Here is a 22361-nt window from a genome sequence, read left to right as displayed (position 1 = left end):
TAAAAAAATCAATTTCTTTGGGATAGGTGGTATCTTTATGTTAGAAAATTGATGATTTAATTCTTCAAAACCGATGATTTATTTCTTTGAATAAAAAATAAATGCATTGCAATTTCTCAAAATTTCTTTAAATTTAAAATCTGATTAGAATTTCTAATTAATTAAAATATAAAAATCTCATAAATGTTCCCAGAAACAGTACTTTACAGTATCAAAAGTTGTACAATTTTCAATTTTTTACCAAATTATGTGTCCTAGCTGGTAAAAAAAGTTTACATATGTAACTAATTATCCCTTCTTTAGGGAGAGAGGCACCTATTTGAGCAAAAATATTTCCAATTTGGAAAGAAAAACCTTATTTTTGTGTTATTTTTATCCTTTAGTAGTATTAGTAAGTGATATTAATTATATTATAAATTAAAAAAAAGGATCATGTCATAATCATTTAATTTCACGACAAAATGTCACGAATTTAAAGCTATGAAAAATGTCGTCACGCGCAAAATCCCCCATGGGAATTTTCAAAAGTTGGCATGTATGATCATGACTAGATAAAAGCATTGACAACAGCTGTGTATATTACCAGAGGTGATCATTGTAGTTCAGCTATTCTTTTTTTTTACAAAATGTTAAAGATTTGTTAGATTTCAACATCAATAAATGGTTGAACATTTACGCAGAATCAAGAAGATTTATCCATGATTTTACCGAAGCTGAATATTAAGCAATTAATGTCTCAGAGACACAGAGGGGCTTGGGATTCTTCTACAAACACATGTCTACAGAAGCAAATTATATAATCAAAACAGGAGTATGTAAAGCGTGAATTTCTATCGACGTTGAGATACACTGAAAATCCGTAGCGCTTCTTTTTCACTTTATAAGAACAAAATTGAAAGATTCTATTCCAAAGACACTGCTCCGTGCTCACATTTAATATTGGAGTTGTTTTAGATTATTTATAGTTGCTTCAAATATTGTACATATGCTTTGACATTTGCATGTACAGTGTGTACATAAAACATGTTGATAATATCGAGTGGTTAAATAATAATTGTGCACCAGCTTTTACTGCTGTCTAAAACTATTTACACGTATATCGTATATTTACATGTATATTGCATGAAAAAAAAATTTCAATGCTTTATCAACACGATAGCACCTAGGTCTCTTTGAACAATGGTTTAAGTCGCAAAGCAAATTTTGTTAATGTGAAGTTCAGCATAAAATAAAAGATCATACATCATTTTTAATATTTCTTTAATAAATCTATAAAAAAAATTGAAAATGAGTTTCTAAAGAACAATTCAATTTGCCCTTTATTTTCAACTGTAGTACGCAGTCCATAATGCATTGTGACTCATTCCATAGTGGGTAAAGTAGACAGATAGCTAATTAACATACAAATTTATGCTGACTTCAGAAAATTTAGTGGTCTTGACCTGTTAAAATGAGTCTCAATTTTTAGCTCTACTGGTCAGAGACCAGAAGAGCTTATGCGATAGTAATGCGTCCAGCATCCAGTTGTCTGTCTGTCTGTAAACAATTTTTCAAAATGCTACTCCTACGGTTTTGGTCTGATTTCAATATAACTTGGCACACAGATAGACTACACTAAGATACATAATTCTGTATATCTATTTTTGATTTCGATGAACGGTGTTGGTGTTGTTACTAAAAATAGAAATTTCGGTGAAATTCTTTCAACATGCTACTCCTCCTACAGTTTTGGTCTGATTTCAATACAACTTGGCACACAAGTAGACTACACTAAGGTACATAATTCTGTTTACTGTATACTGGGAAATTTTTTCCCCCGTTTTATTCTCATTTTGGCGAATTTAAAACGGAACGAATTCAAAGAATACAGTATAATTACTTAAACAAAACTAAAACTGTGTGAATTTAAAACGGGACAAAATTGTTTGCAAGTGTGAAAGTGCAAAAATAATACGGGGCAAAAATAACCCTGTATACAGTATTGGTTTTTGATTTTGATAAACGGTGTTGGCATTATTTTTAAAAATAAGAATTTCTGAGGAATTCTTTCAAAACGCTACACCTCCTACAGTTTTGATCTGATTTCAGTATAACTTGGCACACAAATAGACTACATTAAGATGCATAAAATAGTGCATCGGTTTTTGATTTCGATGAATGGTGTTGGCGTTGTTACAAAATAGAAATTTCGGTGAAATTCTTTCAAAATCCTACTCCTCCTACAGTTTTGGTCCGATTTCAATATAACTTGGCACACAAGTAGACTACACTAAGGTATATAATTCTCGATATCAGTTTTTGATTTTGATAAACCGTGTTACCATGGTTACAAAAATAGAAATTTCTGTGAAATTCTTTCCAAAATGCTACGTCTCCTACAGTTCTGGTTTGATTTCAATATAACTTGGCACACAAGTAGACTACACTAAGATACATGATTCTATGTATAAGTTTTTTATTTCGATGAACAGTGTTGGCATTGTCGCTTAAAATATAAATTTCTGGGAAATTCTTTTAAAATGCTACTCCAGTCCTACAGTTTTGGTCTGATTTCAATATAACTTGGCACACAAATAGACTACACTAAGGTACACAATTCTCTTTATCAGTTTTTGACTTCGATGAACATTATTGCCTTGCATGGTTACTAAAAATAGAAATTTCTGTTGAATACTCTCAAATTGCTACTCCAAATACAGTTTTAGTCTGATTATAATATAATGTGGCATGCAAGGATCATTAATCTATTAACTGCTGTTGTAAAGTTTCAATTCCCAACTGCTTAAGTACTTTTCTCTTCCTTTGCTATTAGTACAACCCAGTAGAGCTTCAATCTTGACAGAGACTTCTGATTTTAATTTGTAATTTTGAAATACTTTTATGGCGCAAGACCTTTCTGAGAACTTCTAAGAACCTTGAAGCAAATTTAGATGTATGAAATGAAAATTGTTAAGTGAAAAGATTTTGTTTTTGAGAAAAAAATTTCCAGAATCCTTTTGCATATTATGTTCAAAGCACAACAATCATGTTCCAAAACAGAAGTTTTTTTTATAGTTTTAAATGGTTTATTTCTCTTTTTCTTATAGGAGGAGCCTACAATGTGGTCAAAAAAGCAATAGTTCCCAGAACTGGGTGCTTGTGACAGAAGGTTTAGAAGTAGGAAGAACTTACATAATCACAGTTACAGCAGAGGATAACTCAAAGAAAAGCTACCAGTGAAGAAATTAAAGTCATTTTTTCAAGCATCAGTGAGTAATAACTATGTAGAAGCTCATTCATGTTAATTATTACTTTTTTTCTCGTTCTCAGATTCACCACTCATAAAAGATGAAGAAAATAACTAGAACAACAAATTACCGTAATTTTCGGGTCATAGGTCGATGGGGTATATAGGTCGAAAGGCTCATTTTCAGCCTTAATTTTTGAAAAATTCTAAGATAGGACGAACTTACTATATAGGACGAGGCTTTGTTTCCCGTTTTCTAAAGATTCTTACGCAGATACAACGTATCAGAACAGGTAAACCTCTAGAATTACCGGGGTTATTCCGTGACATGAACGTATCAAGAAAACAAACAGGTATTTTAATGAGTACAGCATTTAAATGAAGTTTTTAAAAAAAATGTAGTTAAAACTTCGTTGAATTGTGTTACTACTTATTTTTCTCCAACTTGCCTGTTCAATGCCTCCGTAGTTTCATACTGTTGTTAAACCAGAGGCATAAATAACACGTAAATACGTTCTTATTTTACAGCTATAATTCGGGAAATACCCGAGAACAAAGAATAATCAGTCTGATTTCAGAACAACTTGGACACATTCCTAATATATTTTATTCAGACATCATTTACCGGTGGACCACAATATCGCTTTCATGTCGCCATTTTCAGTTTCGTTCTTCCAGGGGTCGCCAAAACCCCGCAAACGACCATTGAACTGACATATAAAACAACAGTAAAGAATTGAAATAACATCACCACGCGATAAGTTTAATTATATATTTAATTGAGAGTACCGGTACATTGCAACAATTTGACCGTCATTATAATTTCATGGCTTTGTTTGTTCAATGATGTGTAACACTAATACCCTATAACGGCACGTGGATTTGCTAATCATGCCCTGCGGGTATTAAACCAACACAGGTGTTATAACCTTTGCGTGTACACACAGTGTAAATCCTTTTATCTGTGAGACAATTAAAATTCTGTTAGAAGCCAATCTTTGAATAGCGCTAATTCGTTTGACCGGTATTATAATTAAATAAAATAAAAAAATATATAGTAATGACTATCAGTTTATTTGGTAAATAAATTTCAGGAATTGACTGGCAAATATTTATTTCACTCATTTTACACTTAAATAAATATAAGACAGTCACAATAAATAAAATTAATACTATTTCAATTTATCTACTAATAAATGGTAAAACCTTGAAATTTTTTCCGTATTTGAAATTTTGATATGGTTGGGGTTTTACTTTTAGTAAACGGTAGCGACTGCCTAACTTCACAAGATGGCTACCGCATGATGGCAATGGATAACACGCTGAGGAATTATTTTTTTTGATGAAGCACAGTTTTTTCCTTTGTCATCAACGGATATGTAATGGAATTTATTTTGTAAGAAAGCTATAGAATAAATATTTTATTGTTTACCGGGGCATTAATTTTTCTGCGTAAAATAATGAAAAAAGTTATGAAAGTGGCACAGATTTGCTTTGAAATTGACGTAAATTTTATTGATTTTGGGGCATTTTTCGTAAACTTGAGCCTTAGAAAGGTCGAAATCGTATATTGGTCGACCTCAGCGGCTCTGAGAAAAAAAGTACCGACCTATAATCCGAAAATTACGGTAGAACATAAAAGGCCTTTCCCAATCAAAACAAAAATAAATAAACAATTAACAATGAAGAAGCTTTTCTTGATAATGATGAAAATATAATGAATATGTTGGTTGACAGTACTGTAGATTCCTAAATATATGCGTGGAATTAATTATCGCGTAATTTCGCGAGAAGCATCACACAAGTAAAAAACTTACTCGCCTTTATTTTTATGGTGCTGAAATCTATGTTAAATCTCTTGACCAACTGTCCATTTGCGAATTTTTATTCTCGCGATTTGACCTTGAAGAGCCCATTCACAATAATAAGTACTCATGAAAAATAAGGAATCTACAGTATATAGGAAAAATATTTTAAAATCTTCTCAAGAACCACAGGGCCAGGAAAGATGAAACTCATGTGGAAGCATCCTTTGGTAACATAGATTCAAGTTTGTTCAAATCATGATCCCCGGGCATAGGGTGGGGCCACAGTGGGGTATCAAAGTTTAAGATAGGAGTATGTAGGAAAAATCTTTAAAAATCTTCTCAGAAAGGAATACCGTGATTGGTCATAGTTATACGGAAGCATCCTCAGGTAGTGTAGATTCAAGTTTCTATCATGTTTTCCATTTATTGTGTTTTGCGTTTATTGTGTAGATCGTTTATCAGGTTCTATTGTGTTTTGCGTCTATCGTGTATCTTCGGAAACCCTCGCTTTTAATCGTTACTTTAGGAAGAAACTACCGAGGTATTCTGAGTTTCTTTTTCGTTTTGTCAACTAAAATAAGATTACTTTAAGATTACTTTAAAGAGAAAAGAAAGTTTTATCCCTTAGTTTTTCAGGAAAGGAATAAATAAATAATATAATTGATAAATAAATAAATTTATTAATGATAAAATAAATAAAGAAAATAATTATTTCATGGTCAAGCAGAGAGTTATTATCAAAATTTAAAATCTATTTTCGGAAATGAAATAATTGATCCCTTTTTTTAATTTATTGAATTGTATGATTTTTTTCGTAAAAATTATTCATTTTTTCTTGATTAATCGTCTGATAATATTAATGTACTTTTGCCTCTGATCTGCACAATTATTTAAAATATTAATATTACAAAAATGATAAAACATAAGACATTGATCCATTTAACTTTAACACCAATTTTAATTTTGTCTGTATATGCTCAGTTTTTATGCCCCGCCATGAATGTGGCCGGGGCATATAGTGTTTGTCATGTCTGTCTTCCATCCTTACGTCCTTCTGTCCTTCCGTCCGTCCTTCCTTCACACTTTGCGTTTAGCTCTGTTCAAAGCTAAGTTTCAAAGAAACTCAGTTTCTTTGAAATATCTTGGATAATCCAAGATATTTTCATCAAACTTCATATGCTGATTGATATTGATGAGAGCTATTCAACTGCATCATTATTTTTAGACCTTGACCTTTCCTGTGACCTTGACCTCACTTTTCTTAAATTTGAGTTTAGCTCAGTATTAAACATACAATTCAAGATGGTGTTATCAAACTTCACATGTTGATACAAACTTGCACGAATGATGCATCTAGGGATGAACACTACCAAACTTACTTTGGATGCTGGATCTGACCTACATTTTCCAGATGAGTGACCAGGTTAAAGTTTTTGGAATAGGTTTATTCCTAAGGAACTATAAGCCCTACTTGGACCAAACTTGCATGGATGATGCATCTGAGGATGGACACTACCAGACTTGCTTCTGATGCTGGATCTGACCTACATTTTCCAGATGAGTGACCAGGTTAAAGTTTTTGGAGCAGGTCCATTTCCAAGGAACTATAAGCCCTACCCAAACCAAATTTGCATGGATGATGCATCTAGGGATGAACACTACCAGACTTGCTTATAGGATGCTCAGGATCTGACCTACATTTTTCAGATGATTGACCAGTTTAAAGTTTTTGGAGCAGGTCCATTCCTAAGGCTTCGGATGCTGGATGCTGGATCTGACCTACATTTTCATTCCTAAGGAACTCTAAGCCCTACTTGGACCAAACTTGCATGGATGATGCATCTAGAGATTGACACTACCAGATTTGCTTCTGATGCTGGATCTGACCTACATTTTCATTCTCAAGTAACTATAAGCTTACCTGAACCAAACTTGCATGGATGATGCATCTAGGGATGGACACTACCAGACTTGCTTCTGATGCTGGATCTGACCTATATTTTAATTCCCTAATAACTATAAGCCCTGCCTGAACCAAACTTGCATGGATGATGCATCTAGAGATGGACACTACCAGACATGCTGCGGATGCTGGATCTGACCTACATTTTTATTCCCTACTAACTATAAGCCCTACCTGAACCAAACTTGCATGGATGATGCATCTAGGGATGGACACTACCAGACTTGCTTCGGATGCTGGATCTGACCTATATTTTCCAAACAAGAGACCGGGTTAAAGTTTTGGGAACAGATCAATCCCAATGAATTTGAAGTTCTTGATATCCACAGTATTACAAAGTTATGAATATTTGTTCACACTGTACATGTTTTTCAGGCTACATGTGTAGAAATGTGTATATGCCATGTAAGGGGTTAAATACAACTTTCAAGAATATTGTTGTTGGGATAAAAACTAAATATTAAGAAAATATGATGTGAGATTTGCATTTAACTTACACGGATAACATTCGTCGAGGTGAGCTTCATAATCTTTGATTACCTATGTTTTAATAAAGACACCATTTCTAGATATTTTAATCAAACTTCATATGTTGATACATACTGATGAGAGATATGCAACTGCATCAACATTTTTGACCTTGACCTTTCCTTTGACCTTGACCTCACTTTTCCTAAAGCAGTGTCAAACTTCATATGCTTATATATACTGATGTAAGCAATTTAACTGCATCGTCAGTTTTGATCTTGACTTTTATTTGACCTTGACCTCACTTTTATCAACTTGTGTACAAGTCAGTCTTTAATTAAAGAAATCATTTATTGATATTTCTAACTTCCTATGTTGATACATATTGATGAGAGATATGCAACTGCGTCAACATTTTTGACCTTGACCTTTGCTTTAACATTGACCTCACTTTTCCTAAATTAGTGTCAAAGGTCATAAGCAGATAGATATTAGGTACTTTAATGAAATTAGTGTCAAACTTCATATGCTGATACATACTAATGTAAGCAATTCAGCTGCATCACTATTCAAGATATTCTGATCAAATTTTATACACATACAAATTTTCATGTTGCTTCACTAATCTTGGGACCTTAAAACATATTTATGAAAAAGTAGGTCACTGTGACCTACTTTTTGAATTTTGCCGACTTTTGTTTTCAAATTGTTTAAAATGCATAATTTGATTACCTTCAGACCTATGATCATCAAACTTGGTCAGTAGATGCATCTTGGGTCTTCATAGTTGCCAACTCACCCGATTTCTGGGTCACACCCGATTTTTCTTTATTTTTTATGATCCGGCGGGTCATACCCGATTTTTGCCGATACATTTGGTTCGTATTTTAATGTTACAACTTCACGTAAACTGCCGATCACTTTAACTCGGTGTTGTTTTGACAAATCAATGAAGTCAATTAAAATGGCTTCCGATCAACTATTTGTTATCAGGGCCAGCAGGACAAATTTGTCATTGTATGTACATATCAAGGAATCTAAAAAAAAAAACTTTCTTGGTGATCGAAGACAGTTAGGCCTAACTTCACATTTAATTACAGTATGTATACATATTGCAGTAGTTAATTAATTAAGAGAGAGGAAAAATCTTCAAAACTAAAATTGTATACAGTACGAATTTTGCCTTCAATTCTTGTTTAAATTTAATCAAATTTGTATGAAATGCATAATTTGATTACCTTCAGACCTATGATCATCAAACTTGGTCAGTAGATGCATCTTGGGTCTTTGAAAAATGTCGACTAAAATGTAGGTCACGATGACCTACTTTCGACATTTTATGGCTATATTTAAGTATCTTAGGTATTTATTGGCTTAGGATCATCAAACTTTGTGAGTCCATGCATATTTGGTTTTCAGAGAGTGACGACCTAAAAGTAGGTCCCAGTGACCTACTTTTGACATTTTATGGCTTTATTTAAGTATCTCCGGTACTTATTGGCTTAGAATCATCAAACTTTGTGAGTTGATGCATCTTGGGTTTTCAAAGAGTGACGACCAAAAAGTAGGTCATGATGACCTACTTTTGACATTTTGTGACTATAATTAAGTATCTCCGGTACTTATTGACCTGAAATCATCAAACTTTGTCAGTTGATGCATCTTGGGTTTTCGGAGAATGTCTACCAAAAAGTAGGTCACAGTGACCTACTTTTGACATTTTATGGCTATATTTAAGTATCTCAGGCACTTATTGGCTAAGAATCATCAAACTTTGTCAGTTGAGGCATCTTGGGTTTTCGGAGAATGTCAACCAAAAAATAGGTCACAGTGACCTACTTTTGAATATCTCAGGTACGTATAAGCTTAGAATCATCAAACTTTGTCAGTTTAGGCACCTTGGGTTTTCGGAGAACGTCGACCAAAAAGTAGGTCACTGTGACCTACTTTTGACATTTTATGGCTATATTTAATTATATCTGGTACTTATTAGCTCGGAATTATCAAATTTTGTCAGTTGAGGCATCTTAAGGTTTCATTGAATATCCAACAAGTAGGTCACGGTGACCTAATTTTGAATATCTCAGGTACTTATTGCCTTAGAATCATAAAATTTTGTCAATTTAGGCATTATGGGTTTTTGAATAATGTTGACCAAAAAGTAGGTCACCGTGACCTACTTTTGACATTTGATGGCTATATTTAATTATCTCTGGTTCTGATTGGCTTAGAATCGTCAAACTTTGTCAGATGATGCATCTTGGGTTTTCAGAGAATGTTGAGCAAAAAGTAGGTCATGGTGACCTACTTTTAATATCTCAGGTACTTATTTCATTAGAATCATCAGCTTTGTCAATTAATGTATCTTGAGTCCTCAGAAAATTTCAATCAAAAGGTAGGTGACTGCTACTGATGTATGGTATTTTATAATTATATTATAATATCTAATTTTTCCTCAACTGGCTAAATATTATCAAACTTTGTAAGCTGATGCATTTTGGGTCTTGTGATTCTAATAGAGTTTGAGGCTTCTAATAGAAGTTTTTTGTGTTTTGTATTGTAAAGAAATAAAAAGTATTTTATCATTCAATGTTTGTTAATTAATACGAGGTTTTAAGTGCTTTCTTTGACCCTTTCTTTTGGCCTGTCTTGTACATGGAATTGTTTCCTAAGATTTTAATATTTAATTGCGATTTTTGGATTCACCGCAGATTGAAGCTTTAGACATTAATAAAATATTTAATTTACTGTGTAAATTTCTTCTGTGAAATAACTTAGTACTTGTAAATAAATTTATTAGGTAAAATGTATTATAATAATAAAATAAATTTATTTATAGTGTTTCATAAATATATAATAGCATACCAGTGAGAAACAGCACAAATCTATGGGATTTGTGCAACCATCAGTATGTTCAAATATCCATAATTAAACAATTCATAGTTCAACTTTAAGATTGGAATTTCGACATTTACAATAATAATCAGAACTCTCCACCCTTGAGTTGAAATAAAAAAAAACAGTCTGCATTTCATAATAATCCATTAAAACATTGTTAAAAAATAAATAAATAAATAAAACTTTTGTAAGATTACCACGGTGATCTCAAGTTGTTTTTTTAAATACTTTAAATATACTTTATAATTTAAATTTGAAGCTTTGCAAGTATTTAAATTAAAATATTGCAGTATAATCAAACAAAATAATTTTTTCGTCTTGTAAGAAACGTTCCGCATTTTGAAACAATCCTATCAGGTTTTGCGTTTATCCTATTGTGAAGATCGTTTATTAGGTTTATCGTGTATTGTGTTTATCGTGTTTTGCATTTATCCTATCGTGCGTGTATCCTGTCGTATCGTGCGTATATCCTATCGTATCGTGCATGTATCCTATCGTATCATGTATCCTGTAAAGAATAACGATGTGGGTACTGTAACAATACAGCAATACATCGATACGTATTGATCGCAAGGTCTCACGATACGCATATCATATCGTTATGTATGTATCGTGATATGGTACAAGTTAATGTTCATTGTCTTATTTGAAAATCCTTCATCAAAACTGTGAAAATTTGTTACAAAATGATTGAAAACAAGGTAACAATGAAAAAATATAATGCTAAAACTATATGCCCACCTCTAAATAACTTTAATTATGGGTCTCAAGATAGTTTTTTTTTTTTCTTTAACTGCGGAGGTTAACACGCAAGAATAATTAAAGATATCATTAAATTGAACAGTTGACTTTGTATCATGATACATGTTGTATTGCAAGACCATTGAGTGATATGTCTTGTATCGTTAGATAGCTTGCGATACTCAGGCCTACGGCAAATACTCACTAAGAGCAACAAAAATAATTATCAATTACACACAATGTATCTTATAATTATTAAATCTATTTTCAAACATGTTTTATCATTTTAATTATTATTTTTGTATGTCAAAATGTGAAATTTAAAGGTGATTCGAAATACCCTAAAAGATTATATATGTGTACTTCCTAAATGTCATAGGTACAATCATAGAGTGACATATAATTTTTACCCAAAATACAGCCAGAATGCAGGATTTGGCATCTATATTTCAAAATTTCCCGGGGAGGGGGGGTTTGTGACTGGTCAGCAGGGGATGCTCACTCCTCCATGGCACCAGATCCCACCTCTGATGTTTTGGATGTCTGTGTTTGCTCTGCGTCTATTTTGTATTGTTTTATGGACTTTGATATTGAATACAGTTTGTTATCTCCATATCCTTCTTGAAAATCTTCTCTGCTCATGGGCATTAAATAAACTAACTAAGTACAAAGTTATGATGAGCAAGAAATTGGCTCTTCTGTAATTGTGAATTATATGGCCCCAGGGTCAGGGGTTCTGGTGACTCTGGTCTTAAGGTTGGGCTCTATTGATTATATAGTGAAATTTCATTATTTCTTTGAAAATCTTCTTCTCTGCTCCTGGGTATTAAATAAACTAATAATTAAGAACACTAAGGTATGATGAGCAAGAATACCTCTTCCAAAATTGTGAATTTTATGGCCTCAGGGGTTCTTGTCTTTGGGCGGGGCTGTATTGATTGTATAGTGAAAATGCATTAAATCTTTGAAAATCTTCTTCCTTGCTTCTGGGTATTTTTAATAAACTATGTACAGGTTTATGATGAGCAAGAGTGCTTCTTCCAAAATTGCAAATTTTGTGGCCCCTGGGTCATGGGTTTTGTCATTTGGTTTAAAGGGTGAACGTACGCTGAATGAACGCAGATCGAACGGTGGATGAAAGATGTGTGAATGCTGAACGCAACTTGGTGAACAATGTGTGAACGGAGAACAGTGAGGGAACGCAGAACGCAAACGGAGCGCAAATGCGAGCACAAAATGAACGGTGAACGCAAGATGAACGATTTATTTGGAATGCCTTCGATCTTTTCCTTGCATTGAAACTTTTCTGTTGTATTCTAATGTTAGGTTCTGAAATATGAATAAACAATGAATAAATAATTAAAATAATTTTTTCTGCACATACGTATGATGTTTTAAATCAATATTTTAATAACACAAATTTTATTGCCGGAAAACATGTGTTTAATTGTTACCGAACATTTGTAATATAAAAGATAAAATTAATCTACTTATAAAATAAATATGCTTATTCTTTTAACTAATAAAATAATGTGGACTTCAGAAGAGAAAACTTCTATGTAAAGAATTAATTAATTACATTGTACCACGGTTGTAAAAACCATATACATGTATTGTATATTTCCGTGCTAAGGTGATTCTGTGTAAAATAAATATTTTTTTTAATTTACAAAGGTATGTTGATGTTTTGCAAAAATACACTCTTATTTAAAAATTTTAATGCAATAATATTATATTTTTATGTGTCATATTTATTTTTTTATAATGATTTTTTAGTAAAGTTCTACATGTACCGTACATGTATCTGTAGACATTTCCCGGCCGTGATTATGCTTGGACAAGTTAATGGAAAGAGGCATTCAAATTATTTGGAATAAATTAAATTTTCAGAACTAAATAAGTAATATGCTGTCATAGTTTTTATTTAACCGGACAAATGTAAGAGAGAGAGATAGAGAGAGAGATTCAAACCCCCCTCCATTCTCAGATATCTGCTGTATCAAATAAAAATTCATTTTTTCTTTCTAAATATTCCAGGCAGTGAAAGTAATCTTTTTTTTGAAGATTAACAAATCCATTTGGCAGTAAGAATTAGCTTTTATTTTCCTTCATCAAGTTCACACGGTTCACACGAAGTCCATATGCTTGTCCTGTCAATCAAAATCATTCGACACAGTGGAGGTGTGGAAATCTCGTATCACCAAACATGCCGAAGTCAAAGAGTCACTTAGTATTTCCAAGAAGTTTTAACATTTTTAGCTCACCTCAATGAAGTTGGGGGAGTTTATGTAATACCCTCGGCATCGGCGTCCCGGGTTAAGGTTAAGTTTTTATGAGCAGTTTTCTTTTTAAGTACTTCTATGTCCTATATTGATGAGACATGCATTGAAGATGTTTCTAGTGTGTTTCTTTGTACCAGTCAAAGTTTCAGATGCTGCAATTTCAGCAAAGGAATGACCAGGTTAATGTTTTTGGAGCAGGTTAACATTTTTGGTGCAGTTTTTGGTGTAGGTCTCATTTCCAGTAACTATAAGCCCTATGTTGACCAAACTTGCATGGATGGTACATCTTAGGATGCACACTACCAGGCTTGCTTCGGATGCTGAATCTGACCTACATTTTCCAGTTGAGTGAACAGGTTAAAGTTTTTGGTGCAGGTTTCATTTCCAAGGTACTATGAGCCCTATAATGACTAAATTTGCATGGATGATACATCTTAAGATGCATACTACCAGACTTGCTTCGGATGCTGAATCTGACCTACATTTTCTGGACGAGTGAACATGTTAAAGTTTTTGGTGCAGGATTCATTTCCAAGTAACTTTGAGCCCTATAATGACCAAACTTGCATGGATGGTACATCAAACAGTGCAATTTATTAGGCTGGCTTGGGATGTTGAATCTGACCTATATTTTCTGGAGTAGTGAAAAGGTTAGTTTTTTTATACAGCTAGGTTTCATTTCCAAGTGACTTTGAGCTCTATGTTGAGCAAACTTGCATGGATGACACATCTTAGGATGCACACTAATGGACTTGCTTCAGATGCTGAATTCGACATACATTTTCCAGATAATGGACCTGGTAAAAGTTATGGGTACAGGTCTATTACCAAGAAACTATGGCTCAACTCCAATATAAGGATAAGTAGTTCTTTGACTAAAACAATATAAAAATATTCATACATCAAATGGCATAGACGGAACAAATAGTTCCGGCTGTAAATCCCTTGTAGAAAATGAGTGCATTATAAATAGCCACACATAAAATCAGAAGTCAAATGAATGCATGGACACGTTGACATTGACAAATTTTGTAGTTGAAGATAACTAAAGAACTGACATTGCATTGACACGTCGACATTGACAAATAAAAAAAAATTCAGTGCATTGACACGTTGACATTGACCAATTGAAAAAAAGTGTCAATGCATCGACACATCGACATTAACAAATTTAATAAATGTTAATGCATCGACACGTCGACATTGACAAATTTTGTAGTTGAAGATAACTAAAGAACTGACATTGCATTGACACATCGACATTGACAAATTAAAATAATTCATGTTCATTGACACGTTGACATTGACAAATTTAATAGTTGTCAAAGCATCGACATGTTGACATTGATATATTAAAAAACTGTCAATGCATCGACACGATGACATTGACAAATTTAATAATTGTCAATGCATCGACACGTTGACATTGACATATTGAAATGCTGTCAATGCATCGACACGTTGACATTGACAAATTTAATAATTGTCAATGCATCGACACGTTGACATTGACATATCAAAAAATTCTCCATGCATGGAAACGTTGACATTGACATATTAATAAACTGTCAATGCATCGACACGTTGACATTGACAGATTTAAAAAATTGTCAATGCATCGACAAGTTGACATTGACAAATTTGAAAGTTGTCGTTAAAGGTACCCGATCAACGTAATTTTAAGAATGAAAGGTTTCATTTATCTTGAATTCATATTTTTACAGTTTTATACAGTTGAAAATTTGGAAACGTCTTCTATCAATGCATTGACAATTCCATTTTGTCAATGTCAACGTGTCAATGCATTGACAATTCCATTTTGTCAATGTCAACGTTTCAATGCATTGACAATTCCATTTTGTCAATGTCAACGTGTAAATCCATTGACAATTTTATTCTGTCAATGTCATGGTGTCAATGCATTGACAATTTCATTAATGTCAGAGAATTTATAATTATCATTGATAACCTAATCACTTATTTCAAATGTCAACTGTTCCCGGTTGACAGTAAAACCGAATCACTACTTTTATATAAATACAAGCTTCCGCATAGGGACTACATACCCTTATATTGGAGTTGACCCGAAACTATAAGGCTTATACAAACCAAACTTGCACAAATGATGCATCAAGGGATGAAAACTCTCTAACTTGCTTCAGATGCTGGATTTTAATAATTACGTTTCATGATGAAGAACTAGTTTGAATTTTTTTATATAGGTCTTTTCAAAGTATCAAATCAAAATTGCATAAATTTTGCATTTTTGGATGTACACTTTTCGTTGGTTAATTGTGTGACTTTGCCTTATGTAATTAAAGACAACATTCGTTGAGGTGAGCTCTGTAATGTTTTCTAATAATTTAAACATCTCATTTCCCCATTTCTGCAGGAAAAAAATAAATAATATACTTGAAAAGTTTAAGTTTGAAATTAAATTCAAAACATACTCCCTGTCAATTTAAAATACCACTGTCGGCACATGTATATTTTGAAACAATATTGTTTAATGATTGTTTTGATGTTCGTTTTAAGACTTATATACATATGTATCTGCACTTTAGATGAAATAATCAAGTTAAAATTTATGAGAAAAAAACCCTTTCATATGACATTTCTTTGATGATGCAGACTTTACATATTAATTCAGTTTACAAACAAGAATGTTGGACAAAAAGGCCACAAGATTTAATGACCTTGAGGCTTCTTCAAAGAACTATATGCGGTATATTGCATATGTTTGCCCCCACAAAAGTCAAATTTTGAAAACTTCCTGAAATGTGCTGAATTCAATAAATTGTACGAGAAATATAAGTTAACAGAAAATATTATGGTTCCAGAGCAGTGTATTCACAATTTCTGTTTTTATGACGTCACAAAATTTTTATATCCTTTTCCAGAAAGAGGACAAAATGGACAAAATTTCAACAATTTAAGCTTTAACATTTATAGAGCGCATGTGTGTTCAGGAACAATATTGACATATTTCATTGATATTATCATTCTACACATTATATCAAAATATTTATCCTGAACACACATGCGCTCGGTGACTTTTATTCAAAATATCGACGAAATATGTACATTTTTCTGCAAAATTCATAAAAAAACTGAAATTACGTCATATTTGTGACGTCATTACGTACATATGACGTCATTACTTATGAAATTATTCTGTGCTTTGAAGTCAGCATATACTCCCCTGTTTAAGGACTTAATTAAATATTACTCCATCAAAGTTTGATTTTGGGGGGCAAATGTTGGTTAATACCGCATATAGTTCTTTATGAAATCTGAAAGCAACTGAGTCAATTGATTCAAAATTTCAGGCAAAGGAAGTTAAAATAGAGAGATGCATGATGTAAATAAAACCTACTTGTTGTACCTGATGTGAAGGCATACAGATAATCAAAATAAATCTGAAATCTCCTTTCACAGACAATAACTTAGTTTCAAATTCTTGTAGCTCATCTCTGCAGAGGCAAACTGTCTGATTGGTTACCTTGAACACCCATAATGCTCCTTGAGAGAAGTCTAGTATGGTGTAAAAAATCTAAGTCCACACTTATTCTTGCTCATACCATACTGATCTTCACTTATAAGTGAGGTATATGTGAAATATTCACTGATATGTAGCTCAACTGTACTTATAAGTGAAGTATTAACGAAATCCATTCCTCACTTATACTTACTTTGACTTATAGTACACTTATAAGTAAATTTCAAAATTTATAAGTGACTTATAAATTGCTAATAAGTGGATTATAAAAAACTATAAGTTTCTATTAGTTTTGTCTGTAAGGGCAGTTTTCATCAGAAAGACCGACATTGTTCTACTGTGATTTTCAAGCATTTGTTGAAATCATTGGGATTTGAACCTGTGACTTAAAATTAGCCACGTACTTCTTAACTCCAAAGCAAAATGCTCTAGAACCACTGCAGATCTCATGGCCCTCAAAAAAGTACATTGATTGTCTGTAAGCACTGAAGGCTTATGGAAGGTTGAAAAATACACTCGGATGTCCGGTCTTTGGGTATTTGAGAATCTTGTCTTTTAATTTATTCAATTTATATAAATGTACTCTGGCCTGAGATATTTCACAAGTTCAACTGAATAACAGCTTTTAAACAACATTTGTATGATACTTAGCATTTTGTTCACAAATCGCTTTCTTTTATACTTTTCTTATTTATAAAGGTAATTTTCCATTAATTTTAGAATGTATTTTCAAAGTTGCTGTCAGAAAAAAAAATGTTACCTACCTACCGACCCCACTTGAGAATTTAGGGTTGGGTTGAGGGGAAACAAAGAAATTTTTACTTCCGGCCTAATCGCTTTTTAATTGATTATGCCAAGCCGATTTTTACTGATAATTGAGTCTAATTTTTCTCTGATTCCCCATCGCTATAGTTGCCTGCATTTTCCATTTTCACAGTTGTTTCATTGATAAGTTTACAAACACTCAGAAATTAGATTTCTATGATTTATTTATGATGTGTATTCCTTTAAAGAATGAGTGCACTTTAGTACGTCATTTGGAACCTTTTCGGCTACCCATTTTAATCTTTACATTACAAAATATCGCTAAATTGATTTATGATTATTGTGAAAGCATATGCTTTTGATATTTATGCCTTGAATTTTTTGTCATACATATTTCTATAATTACAGACAATGCTATTGAAAAGAACATGTATAAGCCTTAAATTCCGGAAATTTGAACGGGACCACTATCAAATTTAATGTACCTGCAAATAGACGTTTAAATCCCATGAATGTGGAATGTAAACAATAGCACATATGAATTTTTCGCAATCAGATGCTACACTATGAATTTAAATGGTAAAGAGAGAGATTGTGTAGTTTCATGGTGCACACATAAGAAATGATTCCAGTGTTCCAGTGTTTAGGGATGGGGTAGATATCTCGCCCTGCAGACCATAATACTAAGACGACATGAGCCTATATTTACTAATTTCACTACCAATATCAAAATTCTTTCAAAAAACTCCTGACGAAAAATACACAGTAAAATAAGAGACATTTGATCTTCGAACCTTATCAAAATTTGCGCTGAAATCTTCCGTAGTTTGAAGTTGGAAGTACAATTGATACTGTCCGAATAGGAGCTTCAAATGACAAACACAATGAAATGTTCAATGAAAGCATTGGCATATCGAACCTTGGAATGTCACATTAGTAAAGTGATTATAATATCAATCATTGACGCTCAGGGATCTGTCAATTTAGTGGCTAACTTGATGGTAGTTTGGAGACTTTTAAAAAATTAGATATGAGCCGCAACTTGGCCAACATTGTCCTTTGGATATGTATAAGTTTTAATTAAAATACACATTCTCTGCAAATGAGACCAATGGCCAAGTTGCGGCTCGATGTAAACAATGTCGTTGAAAACTGGTATGCATATGAATAACAACAGAAATGTGACAAAACTGTTAGACCCTTGTCTCAAAAGCTAGTGTCGCTCGGCATTATTTAGTACTTTCATGTAATATAAGATACCAAAACCTGCTCTTAAGACATTGTTTAATACCTATAAAACATCAATTTCATGAAATTCGGGATTTTATTTTGCACAAAACACTGGGACCCAACTCTCAGAGCTTAAGTGCAAGGTAAAGTCTACAAATCTGTTACTAAAGGTACTATCTGAAAACTGTCAGAAATGAAAACATAAAAATGTCTGAAATAAAGACAAAATAAAAAGTTGATAACACACCGTGTTACACGGTGCAAAGAAACGCTGACTTCAAAGATGCCGGCATGGTTGAGGTCCATGCTAAAGCATGGACTTTCGGTCCACGGGCCCCGTGTTTTGTGAGGAAAACTCGTGGCCTGTACTGTAGGGAAAATAAAAATACATTACATGACTTCTGTAGATTCGTAATTATATGCAAGGAATTAATTTCTGCATAATTTTGTGAGAGGGATCACTCATGAAATAATATTACTTGCTTTTATTTTTGGGTTACTGAAATCCATTTAAATTCTACTGATCAACTGTCCATTCGAATTCTTATCCTTGTGATTTGATGTTAAAGAGCTATTACGCGATAAAAAGTACTCGCAAAAAATGAGGGATTTACAATATATACAATTTTTTGTTTTACTAAATTTAATGAAATATATTCACCTAAATTATGAAAAATATCATTGTTTTATAAAAAGCTTATGTAAAAGAACTGCATGGAAATAAATTAGAATCATTATATCCTGTAAGACTAGTTTTAAAGCTTGTCAACCAATCCGGAGAATTGCAAACTCTTGAAAACTCAAACTCTTGATCTCTTAAGAGTTTTTTCTCAGTCCCGTTGATTTCGAAGTATCTAGAGTTATCGGTACTTAACACATTAAAGGCTGTACATTTATAAGTATATGTATAAGAATATGATCACACATCGTATGTATAAGAATTTTATTACTATTTTTATTAAAATTGTAGCAATACAAGAGTTGTCCAAAAAGTTTTTGGACAATGGTGTTTTTTGTCAAAATGAATGGTTCAATATAGTTTAAAAAGTGAAATTCTAGTATTATATAGGAATCGTTTCCTATGACCTTTAATTAACCCATGAATTAATGAAAAGAGTAATTTTTTATAACATATCTTAATACCATAATTTTTATTTTACTGTAATTTGTGTTTTCATTGTGCAGATGATGATTGGTGTTGAACCTTTAGATTATTATAGAATATTGAATATACACATGTACACCTGACTATCAATCATCCTTTGTATTGTACCACTGATTGGTATATACATAGTTATCCTTTATATTTGTTTTATTTTACAGCACGTAACCGTAGAGATGATGCAATATTCCAGGCCACTTGGTTTATAATTGTAATGGTGGCCATAGCCATTTTGATTTTAGTAATCATCATTGTGTGTTTACTATTAAAAAGAAACAGAGGAGACAAATATAATGGTAGGTACACTAGTAAATTAAATAATGTTAAATATTAAATATTAAAGTAAGAGAATAAATTAATATTGCTTTTAGCTATCATGATCAAAGGCTCCAGCTTTTCTGGTATAAACATTTCAGGTAAATGCTTTGTTTATTTCAAAAAAGTATAAGAAGTACATTGCAACATTAATTCTATTTATTTATTTATTTATATTTTTTGACGGACTCATAAAATTGTCCGCAGACAAGTAAAAGTAAAGAAGCACTAGTCCGGCCAGACCAAAGCCTAAAAATGTTAGTGTCGAACCCTGGCTAGCTAGTTTTCGCTTTAGCCATGCATTTCTGCGATTAAATTGAGTGTCTAAAAAATATTGTCTGTTAATTTGTGTTAAATCAAGGACAACTTTTTAAAATTAGAAATTCTGAGAAAATATTAAGAGGAAATTACTCACAGTGTAAATATTAGCTGTATTCACAATATTTTTTAATCTGTAAAGTCATGGAACAGTGAATATTAAGTTTTCAATTATTTTCTTTGGTTGAAATTATAGTATAAACTATATGCTGCATTTTATTTCCAGAAATATGCATAGCATTTCCGACATATTTTTATTTCATTTCCAACATTTTTTGTTTTCATTTCCGACATAATTTTGTTTTCATTTCCGGAATTTACGCGTGCGGCAATTCAATGTTATTTAAGTAAGTAAAAATGGAATGAATTTTATAAGTATTTTTACAAAATATTGATAAAAATAAAAATAAAAAAAACAACATTTACACAAATATGCATACATGTAGCACCAAGTCTAGGTCAAAGAGTTCAATGAGCATAATGTGCACTAAATTTTATGTCAGTGACAGCACCACACTTATGTCCAAATCATTGAAAGATTTACAAAACTCAGATATATGATTTCAATGATTTATTTATGATTTTTTTCCTTTGAAGTTTTCATAAATCAAGTCTTCAGATCTGTTACTAAAAATACTACATTTGTATTTGAAAAATGTTGGAAATGAAAACAAAAAAATGTCGGAAATGAAAAGTTGATAATTACAAAAAATTCCGGAAATCAAATGCAGCCAAACTATAATAGATTGTTTTAATAGCCCGTTTTCCTTGTGTGATCATTCAAAACACAAGGGCCTTGCATAATTAACATCACCATGTGCAGATGTATTTGTTACCTATCATGCGTAATTGTATGGACATTTGGGTTAAAATTCTGTTTATTCATATATCTCTCAGACTTGCTGTGCATATGAAATGATATAATTTTGCCGACCTACAGTGCTATGACAAAAGTATTCATGATTTTTCCTAATAGCGGACATAAACATGATGTGCTTCGTAAAAAAATTAATAGTGAAACAACAGACTTACCTTTATTAATACTTGGTGAGGTGGCCCTTAGAATTAATTACTGCTAATAATCGACGGGGAATAGATTCATACAAGGATTTAATATAGCTTTCATGGAAGGAAGTCCAGATGTGTAAAATAGCATCAAACAATTCTTCTGGAGTCTTTATGTTTGGAGCTCGATTTTGCAGAGTTCTTTTGATCTTCATAGCCATAAATTCTGTATGATATTAATGTCCTGTGATTGAGCTGGCCATACAATGGTAGGAATATTATTTTGTTGTTTGTAATCTGCAGTAATATGAGCTCTATGGACGGGGGCGTTGTTGATAGGTTTTGTTGAGGAAGACTGTCAGACAGTGACGGGCCAAAGTTTATCTTCTAAAATGGATATGTATTTTAGTGCATTAATATTTCCATTGATCATGCAAAGTTTTCCAACCCCGTGGTAGGTGATGCATCCCCACACCATTACTGAAATCCTTCTTTGCCGAGGGGGGCACATGCGCTGCGGCAAGTACGATTCTTTAGATGTTCTTCACACATACACTCTATGATTCTCTCCTAAAACTGACTTTCATCAGAAAATATTATTGTGTTCCAATAATTATTCACAGTGAGTTTTCTTTTCTCTAAAAACCATGCAACACGCCTTTTTAGCTCACCTGAGCCGAA

At 32.5% G+C, this 22361-nt stretch overlaps 1 protein-coding gene across 1 annotated transcript in view; it reads left to right on the top strand.

Moving 5' to 3' along the window:
* The window catches only part of LOC134248325 (neuroglian-like), a 63225-nt gene extending 42887 nt beyond the window's left edge, over positions 1-20338 (top strand). The window contains exons 4-5 of the mRNA XM_062730735.1: positions 3087-3248; positions 20204-20338. Coding sequence (XP_062586719.1) covers positions 3087-3142 — 56 coding nt within the window. The 3' untranslated portion in view covers positions 3143-3248; positions 20204-20338. The remainder of the gene's footprint in view (positions 1-3086; positions 3249-20203) is intronic.
* Positions 20339-22361: the final 2023 nt, after the last annotated feature.

Source organism: Saccostrea cucullata, unplaced genomic scaffold, assembly GCF_032062105.1.
Source record: "Saccostrea cucullata isolate Sc308-1 unplaced genomic scaffold, CSIRO_AGI_Scuc_v1 ctg7280, whole genome shotgun sequence".
Classification (NCBI taxonomy): Eukaryota; Metazoa; Mollusca; class Bivalvia; order Ostreida; family Ostreidae; genus Saccostrea; species Saccostrea cuccullata.
This window is presented reverse-complemented; position numbering and strand designations above follow the sequence as displayed.